The sequence below is a fragment of the Zophobas morio genome, unplaced genomic scaffold (genome assembly GCF_036711695.1).
Source record: "Zophobas morio isolate AGI-343-1 ecotype UQ-CSIRO unplaced genomic scaffold, CSIRO_AGI_Zmor_V1 ptg000716l, whole genome shotgun sequence".
NCBI classification, from domain to species: Eukaryota; Metazoa; Arthropoda; class Insecta; order Coleoptera; family Tenebrionidae; genus Zophobas; species Zophobas morio.
The window spans coordinates 359-23959 of NW_026972819.1; the positions used below are offsets into that span (position 1 = coordinate 359).

Consider the following 23601-nt stretch of genomic DNA (forward strand, 5'->3'; position numbering starts at 1 on the left):
AGTATAAAAAAATTTAAAATAGAAAAAATAATTCGTATAATTATAAAAATAATATCAATAATGAACTTTTATAGCATAACAATAATTATAATTAGTAATAAATTTATTCATAATCATAAATCATACAAATAATATATTTTTATAATAATAAACTTTTTGTTAAATAAATAGTTATAATATTTAGTAATGCCTAATAATAATAATTTTTATACGTAGTAAAAATAAACTAAAAAATTTATAGTAATAGAAAAAATAATATATTAAGATTATAGAAATAATATATACAATAATTATAAAGTAATAAAGTTTTACTGAGAATAAAAAAATGGTCACAATTAATACATAATAATACTATAAAAACAATAATAATAATAATATAAAACAAAAAAAATCTACCCAATCATTATGGCCAATTAAAGTTTGTACACAGTAACCGCTACGAACTTCCCACTTTTTAATGACTCTGTCACGGGACCCCGAAAAAAGATGGTCGCCCGTTGGATGAAAACAAACACCTGATACGTTATGGTCGTGCCCTGCGAGTTTTATTATAAATTATTATTATTATTATTAATATAAAAATAATTATAATATTATTATTAGCAACAAAGTAAAAAAATAGGGATAACATAAAATAAATATATATTTCTTATTAATAGGAAATATTTAATAATTTTATTTTTAAAAAGTTTATTATCATAACTATTTATTCATGAAAAGTTGTCTTTTTAGTTCTATAAATTTTTCGACTATAAATTTTAGTATAAAAACTTTAAGGCTTTTATTAATAATCTAAAAAAAAAATTTTTTTTACTAAACGGAATAAAATATTTGAAATATTTATAAAAAATAACTTTTCTAAAAAAATTTAAGACAGAAAAAGTTTTATATTCACTAATAAATATTATTATATATATATTATTTTAATAATATATATTATTATCAAAAAATAAACAAAAAAAAATAACAAATAAAATACTATACGAAAATAAAAGATATAATAAAAATATGTTTACTTTACTTTAATAATAAATCTTATAAAAAATCTTATATAATTATATATTAATATATATAATAAAAATATATTTAATACACTTTTTTATAAAAAAACTTTAGAAGTTTTTATTAAAACTTATTATTATTTGCTAAAAAATAAAAAATTATATTTATTATTTTTAACTCAACAGGAAAGAAATAATAAATAAAGTTTTACTAACTTTCTTTTTTATTTTTTATTTTATACTCATTAATATTTAATTATTACTATTACATATATTACTACTGAAAGTAAAAAGTTATTAAATAATAATGCAGTTACCGTAAAGCGTTTTAATGCATTCATACGAAGTAAAATCCCAAAGTTTGATGGTCAGATCGGCAGAACACGTAGCGAGAAGTTTACCTGATTGGTCGAAATCCAAGTCATTGACGCTATTGGTGTGCCCCTTTCCAAAAAGTTTGATGTTTAAAAAAGTAGTTAAACTTTTTATTAAACAAAATTAGTTATAATGAAATTTAATTTTTTTAAATTGAATTCTAATTCTTACATAAAATATTTAAATAACCAATTAATTAAGTTACAGAAATTAATTAAATTAAATTATACTAAAATAAAAAAATAAAAAAATTATTAACTTTTCTCATTTGAATTAATTTTTAATAAGCTATAAAAACTTATTTATCATAGTAAATAAAAAATATTAATCGTAAATTATTCATAAATTTAAAATTACTTTTAAGGATTTTTCCAATTCTCCTGTTTCAAAATCGTAAATTTTTATAGTAGTATCTTCAGAGACGCTTGCAACTAAACTGAAGATCGGATGAAACTTTACTATAAAAAGATTAAATGAACCCAAAATTACAGCAATTTAAAACTTTTATACTTTAATTTAAACCAAAGTTTTCTATATCAAACGGTTTTAAATTATATAAGAAATTTTTTATATGATAGCTTAAAAAATTATAAATATAAATATAATTAAAAAGCCTTTAGTTATTGGTGAACGATGGCCAGTTAAAGAAAAAAGTTCGGGCGGCCGAGGAATCCATTCTTTTATATAAAAAGATTTTGTGTATTTTTCTTAATAATGGTATTATTAAAAAAAAGTAAAATATAATATTTTTAAATTCTATATTATAATTATTTAGAGAATGAAATTGGTATAAAGTTTTTTTAATAAAATAAACTAACAAGTAAAAAGTTATTATCTTGTTTATTGTTTAAGTAACGATATTAGTAGTAAACTTTTATCACACTTACTGCCATTTACTAGTATGTAAAAAAATATTTTATTGTAAACATTTCGTGCTAATTATTTAATATTTCAATAAAAGATGCTGGTACCCTTGTTATTAGATTTTTTTAAGCCTCCAGTATTATTTTCCTCTGTAAGTTGAGAGATTTTTGCCTCTAATTCCAAAACCTTAAAATCCAGAAATCTTGTTTTAGAGATTTTTTATATAAAAAACAAAGTTACTAAACATTAAGAGAAATCTATGATGAAAAGTATTAAGAATAGGTAAAGTGCCTTTCGCTGCAATCGTATGACTGCTACCCATTTTTTTTCCAGTAATTCTAATAATGTGAAAAAAAATTATATTGCAGACATCTATTACTACTAACAAACGAACACCTTTTGTTTTAGAAAAGTCGGTGTTACTCGGGATCCCCGACTCTCGAATTAAAGTCTTATAAGATTCTTCATAACAGTTTTCTTTTAAATACTCAACTATTGCTATGTTTCTAAAAATAAATTAATTATATGCCTCTTTATAAAAATACTTAACATTAAAATCTATAATACAGCTCTGTTCTTTGTCGATCCGTTAAGACCATAACCTCTTAATAGTTTGACAGTATTGTTCCTTCCAAGGGGGAAGGCCACTTGCTAAGAGCCACTTCACGTTTTAAGTGTAGCGCGTTAAAGCTCCTCGTTTTAGTTAGTTTACTTATCTTTAGTGAATGAATTCTAAGTGATAAACGTAATTTGTTAATATTTTCGGAGAAAGTGTATTATTTAAATTTTACACAAATTTTTTTTTCTTTACGCTCGCAACTAGTTTTTTTTTGTATACGTCATCTTTAAAGTTGATTATAGCTAACACCTCTATTCGTCTGGTTTTCATAGGATGTACGTAAATAGTTGTTGAATAGAGTACATAAGAATAGTTTTTAATAAGTAAATCAACAATATAGAACACGCTTAATACCTTAAAAAATTATGTTAAAATCGTTTTTATTTTCTTTGATGCACACTATTACGCATTCAATTTTGACACTTCTACAATGGCTCGAAGTTAATAAACTATAATTTTATTTCTTCTCGTGGAATAACTCCTAGTACTTTGTATGTACTCGTTTTCTATATTTACTATCAATATTAAGTATAGCGATGAGAACAAGGAGAGTCGGTGTTTATAAATATTTAATTTTTATCGAAATTTATGAAAGTCATGCTTATAAAGGATAAGTATAATTTACACTTCAACACAGTTTTCAAAGTAGCATGAATATAATGAAAAACTACCAATAAACATTGCACTTTTTATAATAATAAATCATTATCAGCATAAATTTTTAATTCTTTTTTTTAAACCATAAACAAGATGGAGAAATTGCCCATATACGATAGGTTATAATAACTAAACCGGCATTCCTCCTGCCGCTCTAAAAAAAATTGTCCCATATACAGATGATTAGACTTAAACATTCATTCCGGCCCATATAAGTTATTGCTTGAGTCCACATAATTCATCATCTATTACAAGCTTAATATAGATGTATTAGACCTAATTAAAGCTAAAATGTTTTATCGGTGTTTAGTCTTACCTAACACAAAGATTCTAGTTAACAGTAATTATAGCACAACAATATTGGAACTGAAGTTGAAAATGTCCCTTTAAGTAGGACTTACTTTTAACGCACTCATTTTTTTTTTATATTAAAAACCATGAAAACGCTACTCACCTATTTTCTCACTCGCTTCAAATTATATCTGCGCATATAACTAATGGTGGTCTCTATGGACAGTTTTAAAGGTAATTCCACCTTGTTAGTCATATAATATTGTTAGTTTATATTGTTACGCCAAACTTATTTTTGTAAGCATATAAATAGTTTGTTGCTTTTGTAGAAAATACAATGATATAATGTACCCCTGTTTTTTTTAGCATGACACTCTACTCGTTAAAAATGGCTTGAATATATTTTTTACAAAATAAAACGGCCGTGAAATAGTATATACATAAATAAAAAGAGAACAAGAAGGAAAGTAGAGAGATGTTTTCTTTGAAGATAAGCATATTAGTCTAAACGTCAAACTTAATTTCCTGTAGAACGAGCGCTCATTCCTTTTATACTTATCTACGTTATGACTATGGATAAATTATTTTTAAACCTCTTATAAAGAATATGGTTAAAAATATTTAACATTGCAAGAGACAACGATTTAAAGCCCTTTATTAAGGGCAACATAAATAATAAAAACTATCAATCACGTAGAAACAAGATAGCAGGTCCAAGTAACTTTTAAGCTTCACACTAAACTACAACTTTTAAGAAGTGAAAATTTTCTTTATAATCACTAATTATAATAATTATTGATCAGCGAGCATTACAAAGAAATTACTATAATTTTACTTTTAATTTGTCGAAACAATTTCTATAGCCTCCCTTTTATTAATTTAATTTTTTTTATTAGATACGAAGTCCGACCCTAAGCAATTTAAGTTGCTCTCTATTAGTTATGATTTATTTTTATTTGGCAATATTTAATTACTCATAAACTAATAAAAAGATGAACAAGCAAAATAAATTACGTTTAAAGCTTCAACCAGATGGCATGGCTCTAATTTTTTTGTGCCCTACAATTATATAAAGAGGGTTAAAGTCGCGCCCATAAAAAAGTTTTGGTGGCTGTCTGCAGGGTTTCTTGCTTTTTTTTATTCTGGGGTCGGTTTTTAAGTTTTTTGAAACCGTTACCCATTTGAATGTATTGTTAAAGCAAGAACTATAAATTCTACCATTACTTTTATGCTTAATTATTGTAAACATGGCTTCACACACTATAGACCCCCAAGCAACTACAAAATTACAAGATCCCCAACTCACTGCTAACGAGTTTGGAAAGGCCTACTACACTAAATTAGTTACCAGCCCCGACGAGATATATAGTATGTATGCTCCAAACGCCCTTCATAGGTCCTCCGATGAAGATAAGGGCGAAACTCTTACTGTTTCTTCTGAGGATCTAGAAGAGTTTAAACTTGTAAGCTATTACTTAAATAAATTAATTTATATGTACTGTATATAAAAGCCTAATTTTGTTATATATAGCGTATTGTAATGGCCTTTAAGAGCTTTGGGATAAAGAAAAATAAAGTGCTTTTCAAACTCCATAATATTACTGGTGTTTGGTCTTCCGTCGAGAGCTTGTTAGTGACAAGCACTGGCGTGATGGCTTTAATTGGTGAAGATGAACAAATTTCTTATCGCTTATTTACTCAAAGTTTCATACTAACTTCTTTAGCGCCAAATACTATTTTTGTAAGTTTTACTATTATTGTTTTATTATTAAAAATTTCTTAAGAAAATTTTCATTACAGATTTTTAGAGATGTTTTTTTTCTGTTTAATTCCAGCTTGGTCAACAAAGATATTTATTCTGAATTTAAAAGCCCTTCTTTAGTTTCTGCTGCCACAAAGACAGATCCCTTAGTAGCTTCTGAAGTTAGTGATTCTCCCAGCGTATTAGAAGCTACTCCTGTTGGATCTGAAAATTCTGCACAATCTGTTATAGAAGAGCCCTCTGTTTGTAGACAAGTGCAATCCGAACAACATGAGGAAGTTGTCTTGGAAGTACACAAAGACCTTAAATGTACTGAAGATATGCAATCTGAAGATTGTAGAAAGATTTCAAATTCTGTTGAGGTAAACGCGGAAACCAAAGACGAAGAGGAGCTTCACCATACTGAAAAAATTGATTTGGACCCAAATTCTTTACGTTCTCAACGAATTTCTTATGCGGCTGCTGTAGCTGTTGGACTCCCTAAGTCATTAAAAATAGTGCATGAGAGTTCTAAATCTGTAGGAATTTCGAGTACTCAAGGAAAAAATATTGAAGAAAAAATTAAAAACGAACCTAATGATCCCGTTGAACATCGCATTGGCCATAATAATGCCGGAAGAAATGGGCGCCGTAATAGCCGTATTAATTCTAGCAAACTTAGTAGCCTACATTTGCTTAGCGAAAATAATAAAAATAGTATTAATAGTGAAAGTAATAATAACAAAACTTCCAAGAAAAACACTACTAACTTTATAAAACGTAATAATAAACCAAACAAAAATTACAACGATTCACAACATCAGAAAACTTCTACAAATATCAATTATGCAAATCAACCTGATACTAATAAAGCTGTGAATAATAGTGATAATTCTTCTAGTAATCGAAGAATAGCTTCCTTTAAAGGTTCACAAGATTCTTTAGCAAACTTTAAGAGTATTTTTTCTTGCCTTCGCATTTTTAATCTTCCTTCGAGCGTGACGTTTGAGCGGTTGCAGAAATTGTTTGCTTCCCGCATTTCCAAATCAGGACATAATGAAATTTTCACCATTAACATCAAAGTTGAGCGCGAGTTGGCTTTTGTGGATTTTCGCGATCCCCATACGGCCAAGTGGTGCTATGATAATGGGCCTTGGGAAATCGACGGCGTACAATTGCGCTACGATTTGCGCCCCTTGAGATCTTCTTTTCAACGACAGCTAGAAAGTCAGATCTATTTTTTTATTTATTATAATTTATCTTTTTTTATTTTTGGAATTTTTATAAATTATCCATGGTTAGTGATGTTTTATTCTATTTTAAAAATTGCAGATCAAAATCGTGGAGCTCGCCAGCGCAGAATGCGTAATAATTTGATCGAAATGCCTTTAAAGCGAGAGCTTCCCAAAGCAGTAGTTAGTCACTAATTTACGTCATGCGGAAAACGGCACCTATGCAAATTTATAGCAGATTTAGCTTTGTCATAGCAAACTTTTAAACATTAAATGTTTTTAAATAGATTAAAATTAATTATTTTCTTGTATTTTAAACTATTCTAGTTGTTTTAACTATTGGATTTAAAGTAACAATAAATTACCTCATAGAAAGGGTTACTTGTAATAAAGTAGTTTGTAACATTAAAGGACGGATGATTCAAACTTTATTAGTTACTGAGAGTTATCCTTAGGTTGCCTTATTCGTGCTATGCGACGTCCATATTCAAATTTTAGCATTTTACATAAAAATTTCTATCAGTAGAGAGCTTAAAAAAACTTAATGGTGTAATATTCTGGCATTCTACTTTCTATGTTTACTGGTTTAAATGTTTGTAAAGTTTGCGAATTTTAGGTGGCAGGTAAACTCTTTTTCAAACTTTAAACTATAAATATTATTGTATTATATTAAAAACTTTTATATTATTTATAAAATTATGTTAATATTATTTATATAAAGTTTTATTATTTTATTGTTTTTACTTTACTAAAAAATTTTTTTAAAACAAACCACTTAGCGGCCAAATATGGCCATACTGTTGCTGATTCAAACATCAGAAGTCTTGGTAAATTTTCTTGAGAACACTTTTAAACATGATTAAATCGTGAAGAGCAATATAACATTAACGAGATACCAGTTTGGTGGCCTCGTAGACAAGGTGCTTATTATACTGAATTGATCGCACGCCGTTATACTTAAAGGGGCATCAAAGCATTTTTACTTAAGTGAAATTGTACCAATTAATATAAGCAGTTTTTTTGAGAATATAATATATTTAGCTCACCTGAACTGAAGACGAATTGCACTGCACAAAATCATTAAAGTTATCTGTAAAACTAAACAGTCTACTTCAATGCTACCATGCTCATTAAAATTTGGTGTTTTACAAAAAAAACTTTGTTTTAATTATTTAAATAAAATTTTTAATATTACTTGTTCTACAATAAAAAATGAACTAAAACCATCATGTAGTTTTAAAGATAACGTACTTAGTTACAAAAAATTTTCTTCTTTTCTTTTACCTCTAGTTAGTTACCTACTATCATTGGCAAAAAATCAATCTTTACAGGAATTTTTCCAAGGGTATTCTGAGGTGCCCTACTTACTAGTAAATAAATATGTTTTAGTTAATTTTACCTTGCTGAAGAGATTTTGGGGAGGGGGGGGGGTAAAGACCAACACTATTTCTTACTTTAATCTAACTAATTTTTAAAAAATTTTTTATTATACTGCTAAGAAAAATATAAATTAGATCAGTAATTCCTGCCTTAAAGTCCCTTTCTGTCGTGGCGGTATGTACGATAATTACTATTTACTATCCTAAGGCAGTTTTTGTAAGAGCTCCCCACATTGTGGCAGAATTAACATCTTTCGTAATAAATCCTCAAACTCAAGTACTTGTATAGACCCTTTGCATTTCAAAAAAGAATATTTTAAGTTATATGATCTTCAATGCAATGGGTTAAGCAAAATTATGGTTAGGGTTAGGTTAAGCTTTATTTTTTAATATTTATGTGATAAGCCATTCAAAAGGTAAAAATTCTCAGTATGTGTTTTATAACCTAGTCTATTTTTATCACAAAAAAGATTTTTTTTATCAACTTCGTATACGATAGAATATTTTGGCAGGTAAACAGTATAAAGGAATTAGTGGAACATTTAAAGTAAGCAATTTATAGCTTAATATTTATTATTATTATTATTATTATTATTATTATTATTATTATTATTATTATTATTATTATTATTTTAAAAAGAAAAGCAGTTTTTTAGTTACTCGGTGTTTTTTTTGTAGTTAGCTTAGACTTAAAGTGTGCTTAGGGTTGGGAACTTTTAAATAAAAAACACTTTACTCCGTGCACCCTTGCTTGCGTATCCTTTGTCATTAATACAATAGTTGTAATTTTTTATTTACTTATACTCCTGTTAAAACATAAAATAGCATTTTAATTTTCGACTTGTAAATTTTATTACACGCGAAATTTATAAAGGTAGTGATCAACTGCGACTGATTCTGCAAACATACTAAGTATCGCGATATTTCTTTTCTAGTTTCAAAAGTATTGCTAGAAAAAAGAACGTGCAAAAAGAAATTTTTTTTCGTTCATAGTTTCATAGTACTATAGGATTAAAAGCTCGCTCTTTCAAGTTCTCTAAGATTAGACCTGTTTAATTCGATCAATAGCTTCTTAACCACCTTAAATCATACCTTCTGGGAGTGCGTAGGCTTAAACTCGCATCCTTAAGAAGAAATGGTTTTCATTATTTTGCGATAATTTGCTAAATTCTTTATATATATATATTGAATACCGTGCGAAACAATGTCAGCATTTAAAATATATTTTTATTTAAAAATTTTCTTATCCATCTTAAGCCTAAAGAGGAAGCGTATTTAAGCCAGTATAAAGGGGTAATATTTATTGTTGTTGACCAAACATACTCTTTTCAGTGGCCTTGAAAGGATGGAGTACGTGACTGTTTTGTATTAACCGTAATATATACGACTTTCCCTCCTTTAAGTGGTCATTCTTTCGGAAAGTTTTCTATTAAAGTTTATTCCATCCAGTTTAGTAGATTTTAACTTTTTTCTAATTTTATTGATAAATGTTTTAATTAGCCAACAGCTTTCGCTGAGAGACTCACGTTTCGTAAAAAATATTTAAAAACCTAAATAGGAAAAATGAATAAATACATTTTAAAGAAAAGCTTAGCAATATATATGTAAACAAGTAAAAACACTATATCTATATTTTAACGTGCACCTATTATAGATTACCGAAATTCTATCATGAAAAATATTTTTGGAAAAATTCTTTAATTAAATTAAGCATTGCTGATTTTACTGTCAAGAGCTTCGAAAAACTGATGAAAACTAGTAATAATGCTACCTATTAGAATTTTTTTTAAGTAAATATAGAAAAAACACTTTTTGTACTATTTTTTTTTTGTCATGGGGAAAAGGTTTAAATACCGTACGATATATATACCTTAAATTTAAAAATAACGCAAATGACGAAGTGCTAAAGTTATCTTTCATGTAATTGGATGATAAATACAATTAATTTTTGTCTTATTGCCTTAATTAAGTTTAGTTGCGTTTACGTTTTAGCAATAGTAAAGTTTTGTACTAACTTTTCTTTTGTTCATTAAAAGTTAATTATCTGTACCATTCTAAATGTTTTTGAAAGTTATTATTCAGCTAAGGAAAATTGCAACTCCCTTTTTACATTAGCAGCAAATTTTATTTAGTCTTTGCTTGTTTATAAGTTATCGATAACTGGGAAACTAAAACAATTTTTTTTATTGACTATTAAAAGAAAATAAAGCACACAACTGAGCGGCAGAAGTATAAAAGTGAATTCTTTTTATTGCTGTTAATACAAAAAATAATAAATAATCCGCTTTTTTTCCCATTTTATTGATTAATCTTAGTAAAACTAAATTGAGTCTACTTTCGAACTTTAAATTTTATTTTAAATGCTTATATATTTTATATAAAATCGGCTTGGAAATTTATCGTTTTTTACTTTATTTATAAACTATTAGAGATTGCATTTTGTACATTTTATTAACTTTTTAATTTTTAAAAATACTTCTTAATTTTGGTGGACTTTTATTATTTTTAATAAAATTTATATAATTTCTTTTTATTAATTTTCCTTACAACATCAAACTATTAAATTTATTACTAATAAATTAATTTAGTAAACTATTAAAGGTTGCATTTTCTAGAGATCATAATTTAATATACTTTTCGGCTTCAGAATATTTAGTTTTCAATAAAAGTGAACTTGTAAATAATATTTATGCCGTTAAAGTTTTCTAGTTTCCACAGCATACTTTAGATTGAAAACTCCGTCTATAGCATAATTTTTTATTAATTTTTATAAACTAAAATTCTTGGTTTCCATTATACAAGTAACCTCTTATTATTAAAAAATGAACGATTTACACTAAATTAAAATATCGTAGTTTCTTATTCTATAGGAAATTATTAAGATGTGCTTTTTAATGAAATATTTGATTTATCTAATTATTTAATAATATATATAAATATTCTGGATGAAAAGCTTAAGGTTTCCTCACATTTTTATTAAAAAGTAAATTTAAAAAAAAAAGTTTCAAACTTTTTAAAATTTTTTAAGTTACTTAAGTTATTTTTAAACTTTTTAATTAAACTTTTCCCCTAAAAAAATAAACAATTTAATATTTTACTATAAAAATTAATTTTTTTACGACTATTTACTGGGCTGTTCTTAACTTTTTTTATTTTGTTTTTAGTTAAATCGCCCTCTAAAATGAAAGTCAGATAAAGTCATCAAACTAAACTTCAGTTAAAAACTTTATTTTGATCTATTACCCTTTTAATTTTCCCTTTAGAAAGGTCATACTCTAAATGGATATTAGAATTAAAATCTTTATGTAAATTATTTTTATTTGAAAACTTTTTATTGATACGCTTAACTTTTGCTTTTTTTTTTTTATAACTGTCACCCCCCCTCTAAAATTGAAAATCAGTTGTGAAATCTTTACTATTAAAGTTAACCTTTTTTAAAAACATATTAACGATCCGATTCATTTTTTAATTTTTATTATATAAATGTCATCCTCTAAATTGGAAATGAGATTTAAAATCTTTTCTTTGTAATTAATTCTTTAAAAACTTTTTATTTTTATCTACATAACTTTTTTTTTTTGTTCTTTATAGCTATCACCCTCAAAAATGATTAAATTTAAAAGCTTTACTATTAAATTTTACTTATTTTAAAAACTTTTTATAAAACTGCTTAACTTTTGAATACTTTGGTAAGCGTCATCGTCTTCAATGAAAATTAAATTGAATTCTTTTATTAAAAATTTTTTATTATAAGAATTTTTTTCAATTTTTATTGGTCTGCTTAAGTTTTTCTACTTTTTTAGCAAAGCAACCTTTAAAATGTAAAATAACTTAAAATCTTGACAGTAAAATTTAATTTAGTATTAAACTTTCGTTAAATTGCTTAACTTTGAGTAATTATAAAAGTCGTGAAAATTAGCTTGAAAATTTTTTTAAAATAAAAATTATTTTGTGTATTTTTTCGAAAACAAATTGTTATGCTAAACTTTTTTATTATAATTTTCTTTCAAACTCCTCCCCTAAACTTAAAAATAGATGAAAGTTTTTTTAAAAAAAAATTTTTTCTTTCAGAAATTTCTAGTTGCTGCTTAATTTTTTAAATTCTATTTTTCAATAATTCTAAAAAATAGATTATAAATCTTTACTATAAAACTTAACAATTAAAATTTTGTTTCAAACTTATCGCCTAATTATTGTTTTTTTGAGTAAAAGTTCCCCTTTAGAAAGTATAAACGGATTTAGTGGTCCTGGCTCGGAGTTTACTGGGAACTTCAGAGGTTTTTCTTCGCTTTCTTGATCTATTCAGCCGTCTATTATAATTTATAAATAACGAATTTTTTGATTTTAATTAATAAAGTAAAATTAATTCTTTAATCAGTAATAAAAAGTTTAATAAATCTTTAAAAGAGGACAAAAAGATTAATGTAACAAATTATAATTTTCTCCATCAACGTAAAAATTCTTTAAAATATTTTTTAATTTTTCAATTAGTAATAAAATTGTTTAACAGATTTTACTTTTTTCAAAAATTTAATTAACCTTTCAATTAGTAATAAAATTGTTTAAACAATTTTACTTTTCTATATGAAAGTTAATATATCTTATAATTAGAAATAAAAAGGGATTAATTATGTAAATTTTTTTTATTTTTTCTCCAAAGATTTTATGAATATTTCAGTTAATAATTAAAATTGTTTTTCTCCAAATTGTAATATATTTTTTCAATTAGTATTAAAATTTTTTGACCAATAATAATTTTTTTATATAATTTGATTTATTTAAATTAATAGTAGAATTGTTTGAACAATTTTTGATATTTAATATACGAATATAATAAATCTCATAATTAGTAATAAAAAAGATTACTTTCTTAACAAATAATTACATTTACTAAAAATTTTAATAAAGCTTCTAATATTATTATAAAATTTGATATATTTTCCAATTTAGTAATTTTAAAGTGCAATACTTTTAAATATTTACTTTTTTAAATATTTTAAAACTTTTAATTCGTAATTAAAAAGAAATCTTTTTGCAATTTTTTAAAAAATAATATAGATTATTTATAATAAACATTTTTCTTACCGCGTTTCTCTCAATTTAGCGTTCAAGTAGTGCTCAATAACTTCCTCTGAAGCGATTTCGAGATGTGGCTCCCATGCAATTTTTTCATTCTTTTTAATTTCTTCAACGCGAACTTCAAATTTTTTTTTTTATTATTATTAAAAAATATACATATAATATAGATTGTCATATACATAACTTGTAAAAACAATTAAGTATATATATAAAAATTATAATTTATAAAAGAAAAATATTATAAAAATGGAAAAAAATGATAAATTTTTTTGATATACAAAAAAATAATAAATATTTACAAAATTTGGGTTTATATAAAGACCTGGAGGAAAAGAAACTGCAGGAAGTTTTTCAAGAGAATGACTTTCGATAAGATCTTTTAGTTTAAAGTAAATCTAATTTATAATCAAAAATTGTGTAAATTTTTTTAATATATTATTATTAATTTTGATATATGTAATATCTTTAACTATAACTTCTATATACTTTTCGATAGCTTTATTTTCTTTATTATTATATAAAAATACTTTTTTAAAAGGTGTATTTACTTAACGATATATATTATATATATTATTCTACAAAATATATTTACTTATTATTTATTACTTTTATATAAAATTTATAAATATTATTTTTATCTATTATATCTATTTAAAAATATTTTAACATTATAATTTTGCATCATTATTTCAAGTATATAGGAAAAGAAAAGTTAATCGTTTTTTTGGTCCGCACATTTAAACTTTTTTAAATTTAGAAATAGAATTTTCCATCTACCTCATTGGTCTATAAAAAGGGGTATTTAATGATAAGCTTACTTTTCTTTGTATATTAAAAATGAAACCAAAATTAGTCAATTTAAATTAATATATTTAAATTATTTACTTATTTTAAAAATCAAACTAAAAATATAAAAATAAAATAATTTACTTTTTTTGAAATTTTAAAAATCAAACTAAATTTCCTAATTATAATTTATTTAAATATTCCAAATCAACTGGAAATATCCAGTTATAAGTAGAATTATTAAGTCTTCTTTTTAATTAGTAATGAGTCTAAAAATATTTATTTTAAATATACTTTAAAATCAAACTAAAATATTCCTATTAAATTTAAACTAAATAATTATTTTTTTAATCGTAAGTCAAACTAAAATATTCAATATAAATTAAAATTAAAATAACGCACTTTTTTAAAAAATAAAAATAAAATAATTTAATATCAAACAAAAAATATTCACTCAAAATTAAATCAGATATAATTTACTTTTTGCATAAATTAAAAAAAACAAAAAATAATAAATTTCAAATTAAATTTTAAAACAATTTTTTTTAAAATTTTAAGTTAAAACTAAAAATATTCAATTTATTTGTAATATAACTTACAATTTTTTTTAAAATTAAAAATTTCCATCATTATAAAAATATTGGAAAAGAATAAAATTTTTTAAAGATTATAATAACCTGTTCACGAATGCCGTGCGAAATGACTGCCACAAATTCCCCGCTGAGCCCCAAGTCTGCGCAAACAACTTCAGCAAAATGTTCGGGATTATTGTCTATATAAAAATAATTATGAATGAAATTTATATATATATAAAAAGTAATACTTATATAGTAAAAATTAAAAAAATGTAGTGAAATTGTTTAAAAATTTATAAATTAAATTATTAAATAATAAAAAATTTTAAATAATTTTTTGTAAAATAAAAATTATTATCTAGTAATTTTTTAATTAAAAGTAAAAATAAAATTTTTATAATAGATAGTTTATACATAAATATATTATAAATTTAAAATTACAGAGCAAATACAAAGAAAATTTAAATTTATATATAAAATTTTGTGAAAGAAAATAAATTATTTAATAATTTTAATACAAATCAAAAACTTAAAGAAAAAATTATTTGATATTTTTTTAAATAAATAATTGCAAAAAATCTTATAAAATTTAATTTAAATAAAAATTTTAATAAAAAATAGAAAAACGTAAATTATATAATTAAAAAATTACTAATTTTAATTTTAATTTTAAAATAATTTTTTTATATAATTAATAGAACTTATTATTATTAAATATAACATTTAAAAAAAAAATTTATTTTTACAAGAAAATAATAAAAATGAAAGATGTGTGAAAGTTAAAAAAATAATAAATTTAAGAAAAAGATACTATTTTACTATTTTAATACTATTTTTATAATTATTTTTATTTTAGAACGTTGGAATTATTAAACAGTATTATTAAAACAAAAAATATGAATTAAAAATATCTATAAAATATAATATAATGAAAATAAATTAAAAAATAAAAAAATAAAAACTTTTATAGTAATATTATAATAAATTTTAAAAGATAGATAATAAATTTGAAAATTAACTTTAATAAAATATTATTATTAAAAAATATAAAAAAATTTTTAAGAAAAACGAAAATAAATTCCAAATTAACTATAAAAAATTTTTATATAAAAATTTAAAAAAAGCATTTAGAAGAAAAAAAATAAATTTGAATATTAACTTTTAAAATACATTTTTATTTATAAATATAAAAATTATTAAGATTTATTTTTTATAATACAAAATTATTCCTTAAAAAATAAAAAATAGATAAAGGAATTTTTATTTCTATAAAATATTAATTATAAAAAGGCAATTCAAAAGTTAAAAATAATACAAATTAAAATTGATTTTTGAATAAAATAAATTTAAACAAAATTATAATTATAAAGTTCACAAATTTTAAAATTAAAATTAAAAAACCAACTCTAAAGAAATATTTATTAGGTATATTTATAATATATTTAAATTAATTTTTTTTTAAATAAATATAATAATAAAAATTAAAATTCATGTTGAAAAATTAAAAAAATAATAATTACTTAAGAGTTCAAAACTCAAAAAAAACCAAAAATATATAAATTTATTTATTTACAAAACAAATTATAATTTTATAATTAAAAATATATAAATAATAATTAAAATTAAAATTTTTGTTGAAAGAAAATATATTAAAAAGTTCAAAACTTTAAAAAAAATTAAATTAGAAAATCAGTTTTATGAAAATATTATTATTAATATATTTAATAAATATATTTATTATATAATTCTACAATGTTCTTTATTTTTGCAATATTTTTAATATAATTTTTATTTTTTTTTGATTTTATAAATTTCGTAAACAGTTAAATATTTACGCTAAAATTATTTTAAACCTGTTTTATTTCTTAACTTTACAACAAAATTCGTGTAAAAGTTATAATAATTATAATAAATGTTTATAGGTAATTATAAAACATAAAAAGGTAATGATATAAACGCTATTATATATATGAATTAAGAAAATATTAAAAGATAATAATTAAAAATATATTTAAAATTAATAAAAAAATTATAATTTATAATTATACAAATAATAATTATAAATAAAAAATTTTATCGTTTCATAGAGCCAACCAGAACAGTTCAAATCCCATTCAATCTGGTCAGTATATTGCAATTTTCCCACGTACGCTTCAAGCTTGACAGTTTTTTTATAAAAATAATAAATTATTAAAAGAACATTTTAAAAAAAGATAATAGTAATTTTTAGTACAATTAAAACAATATCTTTTATTATAATCTTAAAATAAAGTTTTATGTTAATAGTAAATACTAAAATATTAAAATTTTAAGATTATTATTATTCAATAAGTTTAATTAAATAACTGTATTTGTATAATTATTATTACTATAAAACACTTTAGAATAAAAAAAATTAAAAGAAGTTTAATCAAAAAAATTCCAAGTGAATAACAAAATTTATAAAGTAAAAATAAATAAAACTTAATTTGATTTCATTTTTATATATTAATAAATAATTTTTTAAAATAATTTTAAAAATCAAAAAAGTATAGAAAGTTAATATAATTAAAAAAAATTATAATTTTACGATACAAATAAAACTCTTTTAAATTTTAAAGTATATTTAAGTTACTTTCTATACAGCAAATTAAAAATCACGACGTTAAAAGATAATTAAATAAACTCATAAAAAATTAATTATATAAATAACGCAATGCCAAGAAATGTACTATATTTAACAATAAACTAAATCAAAACAAAATTTATATATATTTAGATTTATTTTAAAACAACTTAGATATCACAAATCAAAAAAAGTTATTAATTAAATTCTAAGATTATTATAAAAATTTAAAAATAATTGTAGATTAATTTTTTTAAGTTTATATATAAATACTGTATAATTTTGAGACAAAATTTTAAAAAAAAGAAAAAAGAAACTTAGAATAAATTAATATATAAATACAAGAATTTTAACCAAAAAATTTACGCTGTAAATTAAAAATCATAAAATTAAAAATAGTTAATTAAATAAAGCCCAAATATATTAACAAAATTTAAAAGAAAATTAAACTTTTTAGTTAAAAAATCCCAAAATCATTAAGTTAAAAAATAAGTTAATACCATAAAAATTAACTAAATTTAACACTAAATCTGTACTTTTTTTAGTTAAAGAGTTTACATATTACTGAATCATTTTTAAATAAAGTTCATAAAAAAATCAAATAAATAACATAATTTAAAAATGATTGTAAATAAAACTTTTTTTTTGATTTCATTTTAGATGATTTTAATATCTTATAAATTACTTTAAAAACTATAATAATTAAAAAAAGTTAAGAAATACATTCAAGAAAACTAACAAAATTTAAATACAAATTTAAATAAAAACTTTTTTTTCGATTGAATTTGATATATATAAATTATTCTTTATATAGCAAATCAAAAATCATAAAATTAAAAAAAAAGTTAATCAAATAAAAAAATAAACTTTTTTTATTTTATTATAATATTTAAAATAATATTTTTTCTAGTTAATTCCAAAAAAAAATTCGCCATATTTATAAATAAAATTGATTAAAACTCTTCTGATATAAATTTAATAGTTACAAAATTATTTTTATAAATAAATTGAAAATTTTAAAAAAAAATTAAAGTAGTTTATTTATTATATTTTTAAAGAAAATCGACTAAATTTAATTATAAAATTTTAATATACATTTATTAGAACACGTTGCTCTCCCGTAAAATTATAAGTCGAAAGTAATCCTTTAAAAATGCTGTAATCTTCGATTTGTTCAATTAAAGATTCTGCAATCTAAAATTAATTTTTTATAATTTATAAAAAATTATTAAAATTTAGTAATTTCCTAGTAAAGCTAATAATAATAATTAAAAAAATTGTAAAAAATCAAATTTATTACTTTTTTTTATTAAAAGGTAAATTTCAATATTTTTGTAAAAATTTTTACTAAATTTATAAAAAATAATTTAAATTTCAGTGTTTCTTTGGCAAAAGCTATTTATATTTAAATATTTTTTTTAAAAAAAGCTTATTACCCATTTGTTAACTTTATTGTTAGCATGCATAGAAAATTTACTTTTAGCCCTAGGAGTTACATTTTCACTCGTACAAATCCTTTATATAGTTCAAGAACATACTCATTTTTAAAAGTATATTATTGTTATCGGTACTATTAAAATATATAAAAAGTTTTTTAATAAATAATTAAGCCTTTTTCATATAGTAAATTTGGGCAAAAGCTAAAATTTATTATCCAATTATATAATAATTTAAATAATTTATAAAAATTAAAATTTAGTGACTTTTTAAGAAAAAGCTAAAGTTTATAAATTTTATTGTTTATTTAAAAAAATAATTAAAAGATTTATTAAAAATTATTTATAATTTAGTACTTTTTAAAAAAACTAAATTTTATTTAATTTCCCAGGAAAATTATTTATTTAAAAGGTTTATAATTAAGATTTTAAAATTTAGTTCTTTTTAGTAAAAGCTGAAATTTATTACTTGATTTAAAAAAATCATAAAAAATTATAAAAAAGAATTAAAAATTTATTAATTTTAAAGCAAAAGCTAAAATTTAATATTTTAAATTTTATAATTTAAATATAAAAATATCTAAAAAAATTTAGTACTTCTTTAGCTTTTAGCAAAAGCTTAAATTAATTATTGATTTTAAAATAATTCAGTAGAATTATGATAAATAAGTAAAATTTTTTATCCTATTTTAAGTACTTTTTTAGCGAAAGCTTAAATTAATTATATAATTTATATAATAATTTACAAGAATTATAAAAAATAATTTAAAATATACTTTTTTTAACATACTGAAAAAAATTATTTGATTTTTATAATAATTTAAATGATGTGTAATAAATGATTTGAAATTGTATTCTATTTTAAGTACTTCTTTAGTGAAAGCTAAAATTAATTATTAATTACATATAATAATATAAAAGAATTATTAAAAATAATTTTTAATTTAATACTTTCTTAGCAAAAGCTGAAATTTATTATTTGATTTTTATAATAATTTTCAATAAATAATAAATAATTTTAAGTTAGTACTTCTTTAGCAAAAGACTGCGGAACTTCCAAATCTTCACACAAAATTTCAGAAAATTGCTCGGGGGTGATTTGTTTTTCTAGTTTTATAAATTTTTTTTAATAAAATGAATTAATTTTTATCCTTAAATAATTTTTTTAAACAACTTTTTTTTACTATTCTCATATTTTTTTATACTTTTCATTTATTTATTTTTATATTTTACTAATCCCTTTTAATTTATTTTATTTTTTTGTTATACTAATTTTACTAAATTTAATTTTATTTTTTGTTGTTGTTTTCCTAATAGATTATTTTATTTTTATATTTATAATTTTTTTTATTCCTTATGTTTTTAATACTTTTTCATTTATTTTTGTATATTTACTAATTTTATTTAATAAATTTAATTTTTTATATTTTTATTTTTATTTATTTTTCTTAGATTACAAATTATTATAAGTATTTTATATATTTTACTTTTTATTTTTTTTTATTTGATTATTTATTTTTATATTTTCTATGCTTTTAGTTTATTCATCTTTATTTATATTTTTTTAAATAATGACTTAAATATTTTACAATTTCTTATTTATTTATTAACTTTTATATTTTACTTTTAATAATTTCATACATTTAAAAAAAAATTTTTTTAATTTATTAATTTTTTTTATTTATTTACTTTCAAGTTAATTTTACTTTGTACTTTATAAATTTTTATAATAAATTACTTTTTTTTTTAATTATTAAGAAAATTTTATATAATATAAAAATTTGATAATAGATTTCTTTACATTTTTTCTTTTATCTAAAAAATATACGATTATTACTATAAAACTTCATATTTTTTAAGAATAATTAAATTAAAAGTTTTTTTTTAAAATTTAAAAAAAAATTTTCTTTTAGTATTAATTACATTTAAGTAAAAAATTTTTGTACAATTTTTTAAATAATAGAAGTGTTTATTAATATTGTAAATAATTAAATTTTTTTATTATTTAAGAATTTATTTATTTTTTTTATTTTTATAAGTATTTATTAGTAATTATTTTTTAAGATAAAATAAAAGTTGAACTATTAAATTATATAAAAAAAAATTTTAAAATTCACACATAAAGTTCGCAAAAAAATTAAGAGAAGTAAATTTTAACATTATATTATTAAGTAAACATTAAAATTATTATAATTATAATAATAATAAGGATAATAAATATTAATAATAATATGAGATACTATGAAAATAACTATTTTGTATAATAATAATAATATAATTTATAATTAATTTCAAATAAAAATAGGTATTAAAAAAAATTATTAGACGGTAAAAGTATATGTCTTTCGTTAATAAGGTTGAGATTTCATAAATCATAATAATGAAATAATAATATAATAACAAGTATAATAAACAATATTAAAATTAGTTTCTAAAAAATTAAAAAATTAATTTTTACTAATTAATTAGCCAATTTATATTATTTTATTAATACTGTTAAAAAGAAGTTTACTAAACATAAATAATAATAATAATAATAAAAGTAATTATTATTATAATATAAAAGTAAATTTTATTTTAAGAAAAATTAAAAAAAAGAAATTTTTAATTGGTCAAAAATAATTTCTTAGTTAATGCTGATTAGATTTTATAATAGAATAATAATAATAAATATCATAATAAGAAAAATAGAATTTAAATTCAATAATTTAAAAAATAAAAATTGAAATTATTAATTAGCTGAAATATATCTTTTTGTTAATACTGCTACGATTTCATAAAAAATTATTTATTTTTGATAATGCTTTTAAAATATTATAAAAAGAAACTCAAAGTCTCTGTTAATACTGTCGAGATTTTAAAATAATTATAAATATTATAAAATAATAAACTACAATTAACTTATAAACCACTTTTGAAAAAAATAAAAGTCGGAATTATTATGCCTATAAATAATACTAATAATAAATATTAAATGATATAAAAAATAAATTTTTTTACTATTTTTCAACATTTTAAAAGAATAGGAGTAACAATATAGTCTTATTGTAGATATGGTTATGATGCTATGAATAATAATAATTTGATTAATAATAAATCTTATATTACTTTAAAATAAAATTAGCATAGAATTACAAAGATTCTATAAAAATCAGAATTTTAAGAAAAACCATGAAGATTCCATAGAAAGGTTTCCCTGATTTTGTATCCGTTATGCTCAAGATCAAGTGAAATAGGAATTAAATCTGTTTGCTTTTTAAAATTTTCGGGTTGCTCAAAAGTATCAGGAAGATAACTAATTAAAATTAAACAATAGAAAATTTTCATAATATAATTAGAAGTACTAACGAAAAAGATTTGGCTAGAGGATTGTAAGGCTTCTTAATAAAGTTTGGAAGAAACTGGACAAATTTGCTAAAATCCTCAGCAGAGTGCAATATTTTAGTAGCTCCACCGAATTCTGCCGGTGAGTAGTCTAAAACTTTTATAAATATAGAATTAATATATTATAAAAAAGAAAAAAATTAGCTAAAAGTTTAAATTTATATACATCAACGGCAACTGCTAAAGTAGTTTGTAAAAAGGTAAACTAAATAAAATTTTAATTATATTTATCAAGAAAACCTGCTTCTTTTACTGGCTTTGGATGAACAAAAAGGTTTTCTTGAGTTTTAACGGCTAAGATGGGTGGAACTTTTTTTAAATTTTCGTCATCCCCATTAATAATTTGAGCTACCTTTAATAATTCTTTTTATCAATGCGAAAATTTTAAAGATTTTTATTATACTTCGGAAGCTCGCACTAAAGTAGCGATGCTGTTTGTTGTAATTCCTACGCTTTGGAGTTGGCTTAGTTCAGCAAGTTCTGCTTTACGTTGATAGAGTGAAGGATAATTTTGATATAACGCTCCTGCGGGCTTTGATAAGTATCTTTAAAAATTAAAAAATTATTTAATTTTTATAATGTTAAATTAAAAGCAATATGTTTAAAGTTCATGTTAGTTAAAATAATAGTATACTATATACTTAATGAAAGAACTTTTAAAGCAACCTAGAAACTTCTGAACCCAAGCATAACTCTTCACCGTTGGCTCCAAACTTAAATTTTACGGGTTCAGGAATTTCTCGATTAACGTCATTATGGACCATTTCCAACAAAGAATTACTTTTTTTTAATATATTGTTGTGAAGTGTTAAAGTAAACGATATTAATCCGTCGAACTTGAGCCACTTTTTGTTCTTAACTTTAAAAAAAGCCAAAAACGTTGCGAGGCTATAGAAACGTATCAGTACTAAACTTTTAAACAGTATTAAAAACGATTGGTTTAAACCTTTCCTCTCTAGAACAGTTTAGAAGCTTGTACAGGAGAGTTTTTAATATTTCTTTTTAACGTATTATCTTTTTAAAACTTTATCAACTTTACTAAATAATAAAAATAGTAACCCTTACAGTGAATATAAGACTTTTTTAATTTGTTCGACTTGTATAGTAATTTTATTATGTTAAAAAAATTTTTTTGTTCCTAGTATTGAGCAAAGGCGTAACTTTACTATGTTTAAAAAACACTGATCTTGATAGTAAACTTGAGCGTTTTTCAATAATACGCTTTCTTTTCAAAACTTTTAATAACATTATTAAAAGTAATAAAGTTTATCCCAATAGTTGGAAAAAAAACACATATAAATTATCTTTTTTTTAAAAATTCTGTAAGTTTATAATATATATGAAAAAATCGATTCTTACAGTAAATAAAAGCGTTTTTCAATAATTTATTTATATTTTTAAAAATTTTAACAAATCAAATTATAAATTTTAGTGTAACAGTGACGGAGAGCGTTTTTCAGGAGTTTCTTTTTACTATTTCAATAACTTTATTTTGTTAAAAATAACTTTTATTAACTGTAATGTTAATACCAGCAGAAGACAAGAGCTTTTTTAAAAAAATTTATGTAATTTATTAT

General features: G+C 21.0%; 2 protein-coding genes and 1 long non-coding RNA gene across 3 annotated transcripts; 1 reads left to right on the plus strand and 2 right to left on the minus strand.

The window, feature by feature from the left end:
* Positions 1-409: 409 nt before the first annotated feature.
* On the minus strand, positions 410-1809 carry LOC135121792 (uncharacterized). Its single transcript, XR_010279123.1, has 3 exons — positions 1734-1809; positions 1319-1445; positions 410-536 (listed from the first exon to the last, which is right to left on the minus strand). It is a non-coding gene; the product is annotated as an uncharacterized LOC135121792 (long non-coding RNA).
* Positions 1810-4935: 3126 nt separating this feature from the next.
* Positions 4936-7020, plus strand: LOC135121794 (uncharacterized). The gene is made up of 4 exons (XM_064046076.1): positions 4936-5270; positions 5339-5548; positions 5608-6775; positions 6881-7020. The coding sequence occupies exons 1-4, from the start codon at positions 5055-5057 to the stop codon at positions 6973-6975; spliced, it is 1689 nt and encodes a 562-aa protein (XP_063902146.1). The 5' UTR covers positions 4936-5054; the 3' UTR covers positions 6976-7020.
* Positions 7021-12307: 5287 nt separating this feature from the next.
* LOC135121793 (SWI/SNF-related matrix-associated actin-dependent regulator of chromatin subfamily B member 1-like) lies at positions 12308-21967 on the minus strand. Its single transcript, XM_064046075.1, has 8 exons — positions 21811-21967; positions 19671-19747; positions 18300-18398; positions 16694-16757; positions 14702-14796; positions 13561-13633; positions 13245-13356; positions 12308-12469 (listed from the first exon to the last, which is right to left on the minus strand). Exons 1-8 carry the CDS (start codon positions 21965-21967, stop codon positions 12379-12381), a joined length of 768 nt encoding a protein of 255 aa, XP_063902145.1. The 3' UTR covers positions 12308-12378.
* Between the last annotated feature and the right edge of the window lie 1634 nt (positions 21968-23601).

Bases quoted from the DNA above. Each gene is read 5' to 3' on its own strand.
- LOC135121794 (XM_064046076.1), top strand. From the start codon at position 5,055: ATGGCTTCACACACTATAGACCCCCAAGCAACTACAAAATTACAAGAT. The intron at 5,271-5,338 runs GTAAGCTATTAC...TGTTATATATAG, and splicing joins ATCTAGAAGAGTTTAAACTT to CGTATTGTAATGGCCTTTAA. The intron at 6,776-6,880 runs GTCAGATCTATT...TAAAAATTGCAG, and splicing joins TTTTCAACGACAGCTAGAAA to ATCAAAATCGTGGAGCTCGC.
- LOC135121793 (XM_064046075.1), bottom strand. From the start codon at position 21,967: ATGAAAATTTTCTATTGTTTAATTTTAATTAGTTATCTTCCTGATACT. The intron at 18,399-19,670 runs GTACTAACTTAA...AATTAATTTTAG, and splicing joins CGCAGTCTTTTGCTAAAGAA to ATTGCAGAATCTTTAATTGA. The intron at 12,470-13,244 runs GTAAGAAAAATG...AAATTATAATAG, and splicing joins GCTAAATTGAGAGAAACGCG to ACGGCTGAATAGATCAAGAA.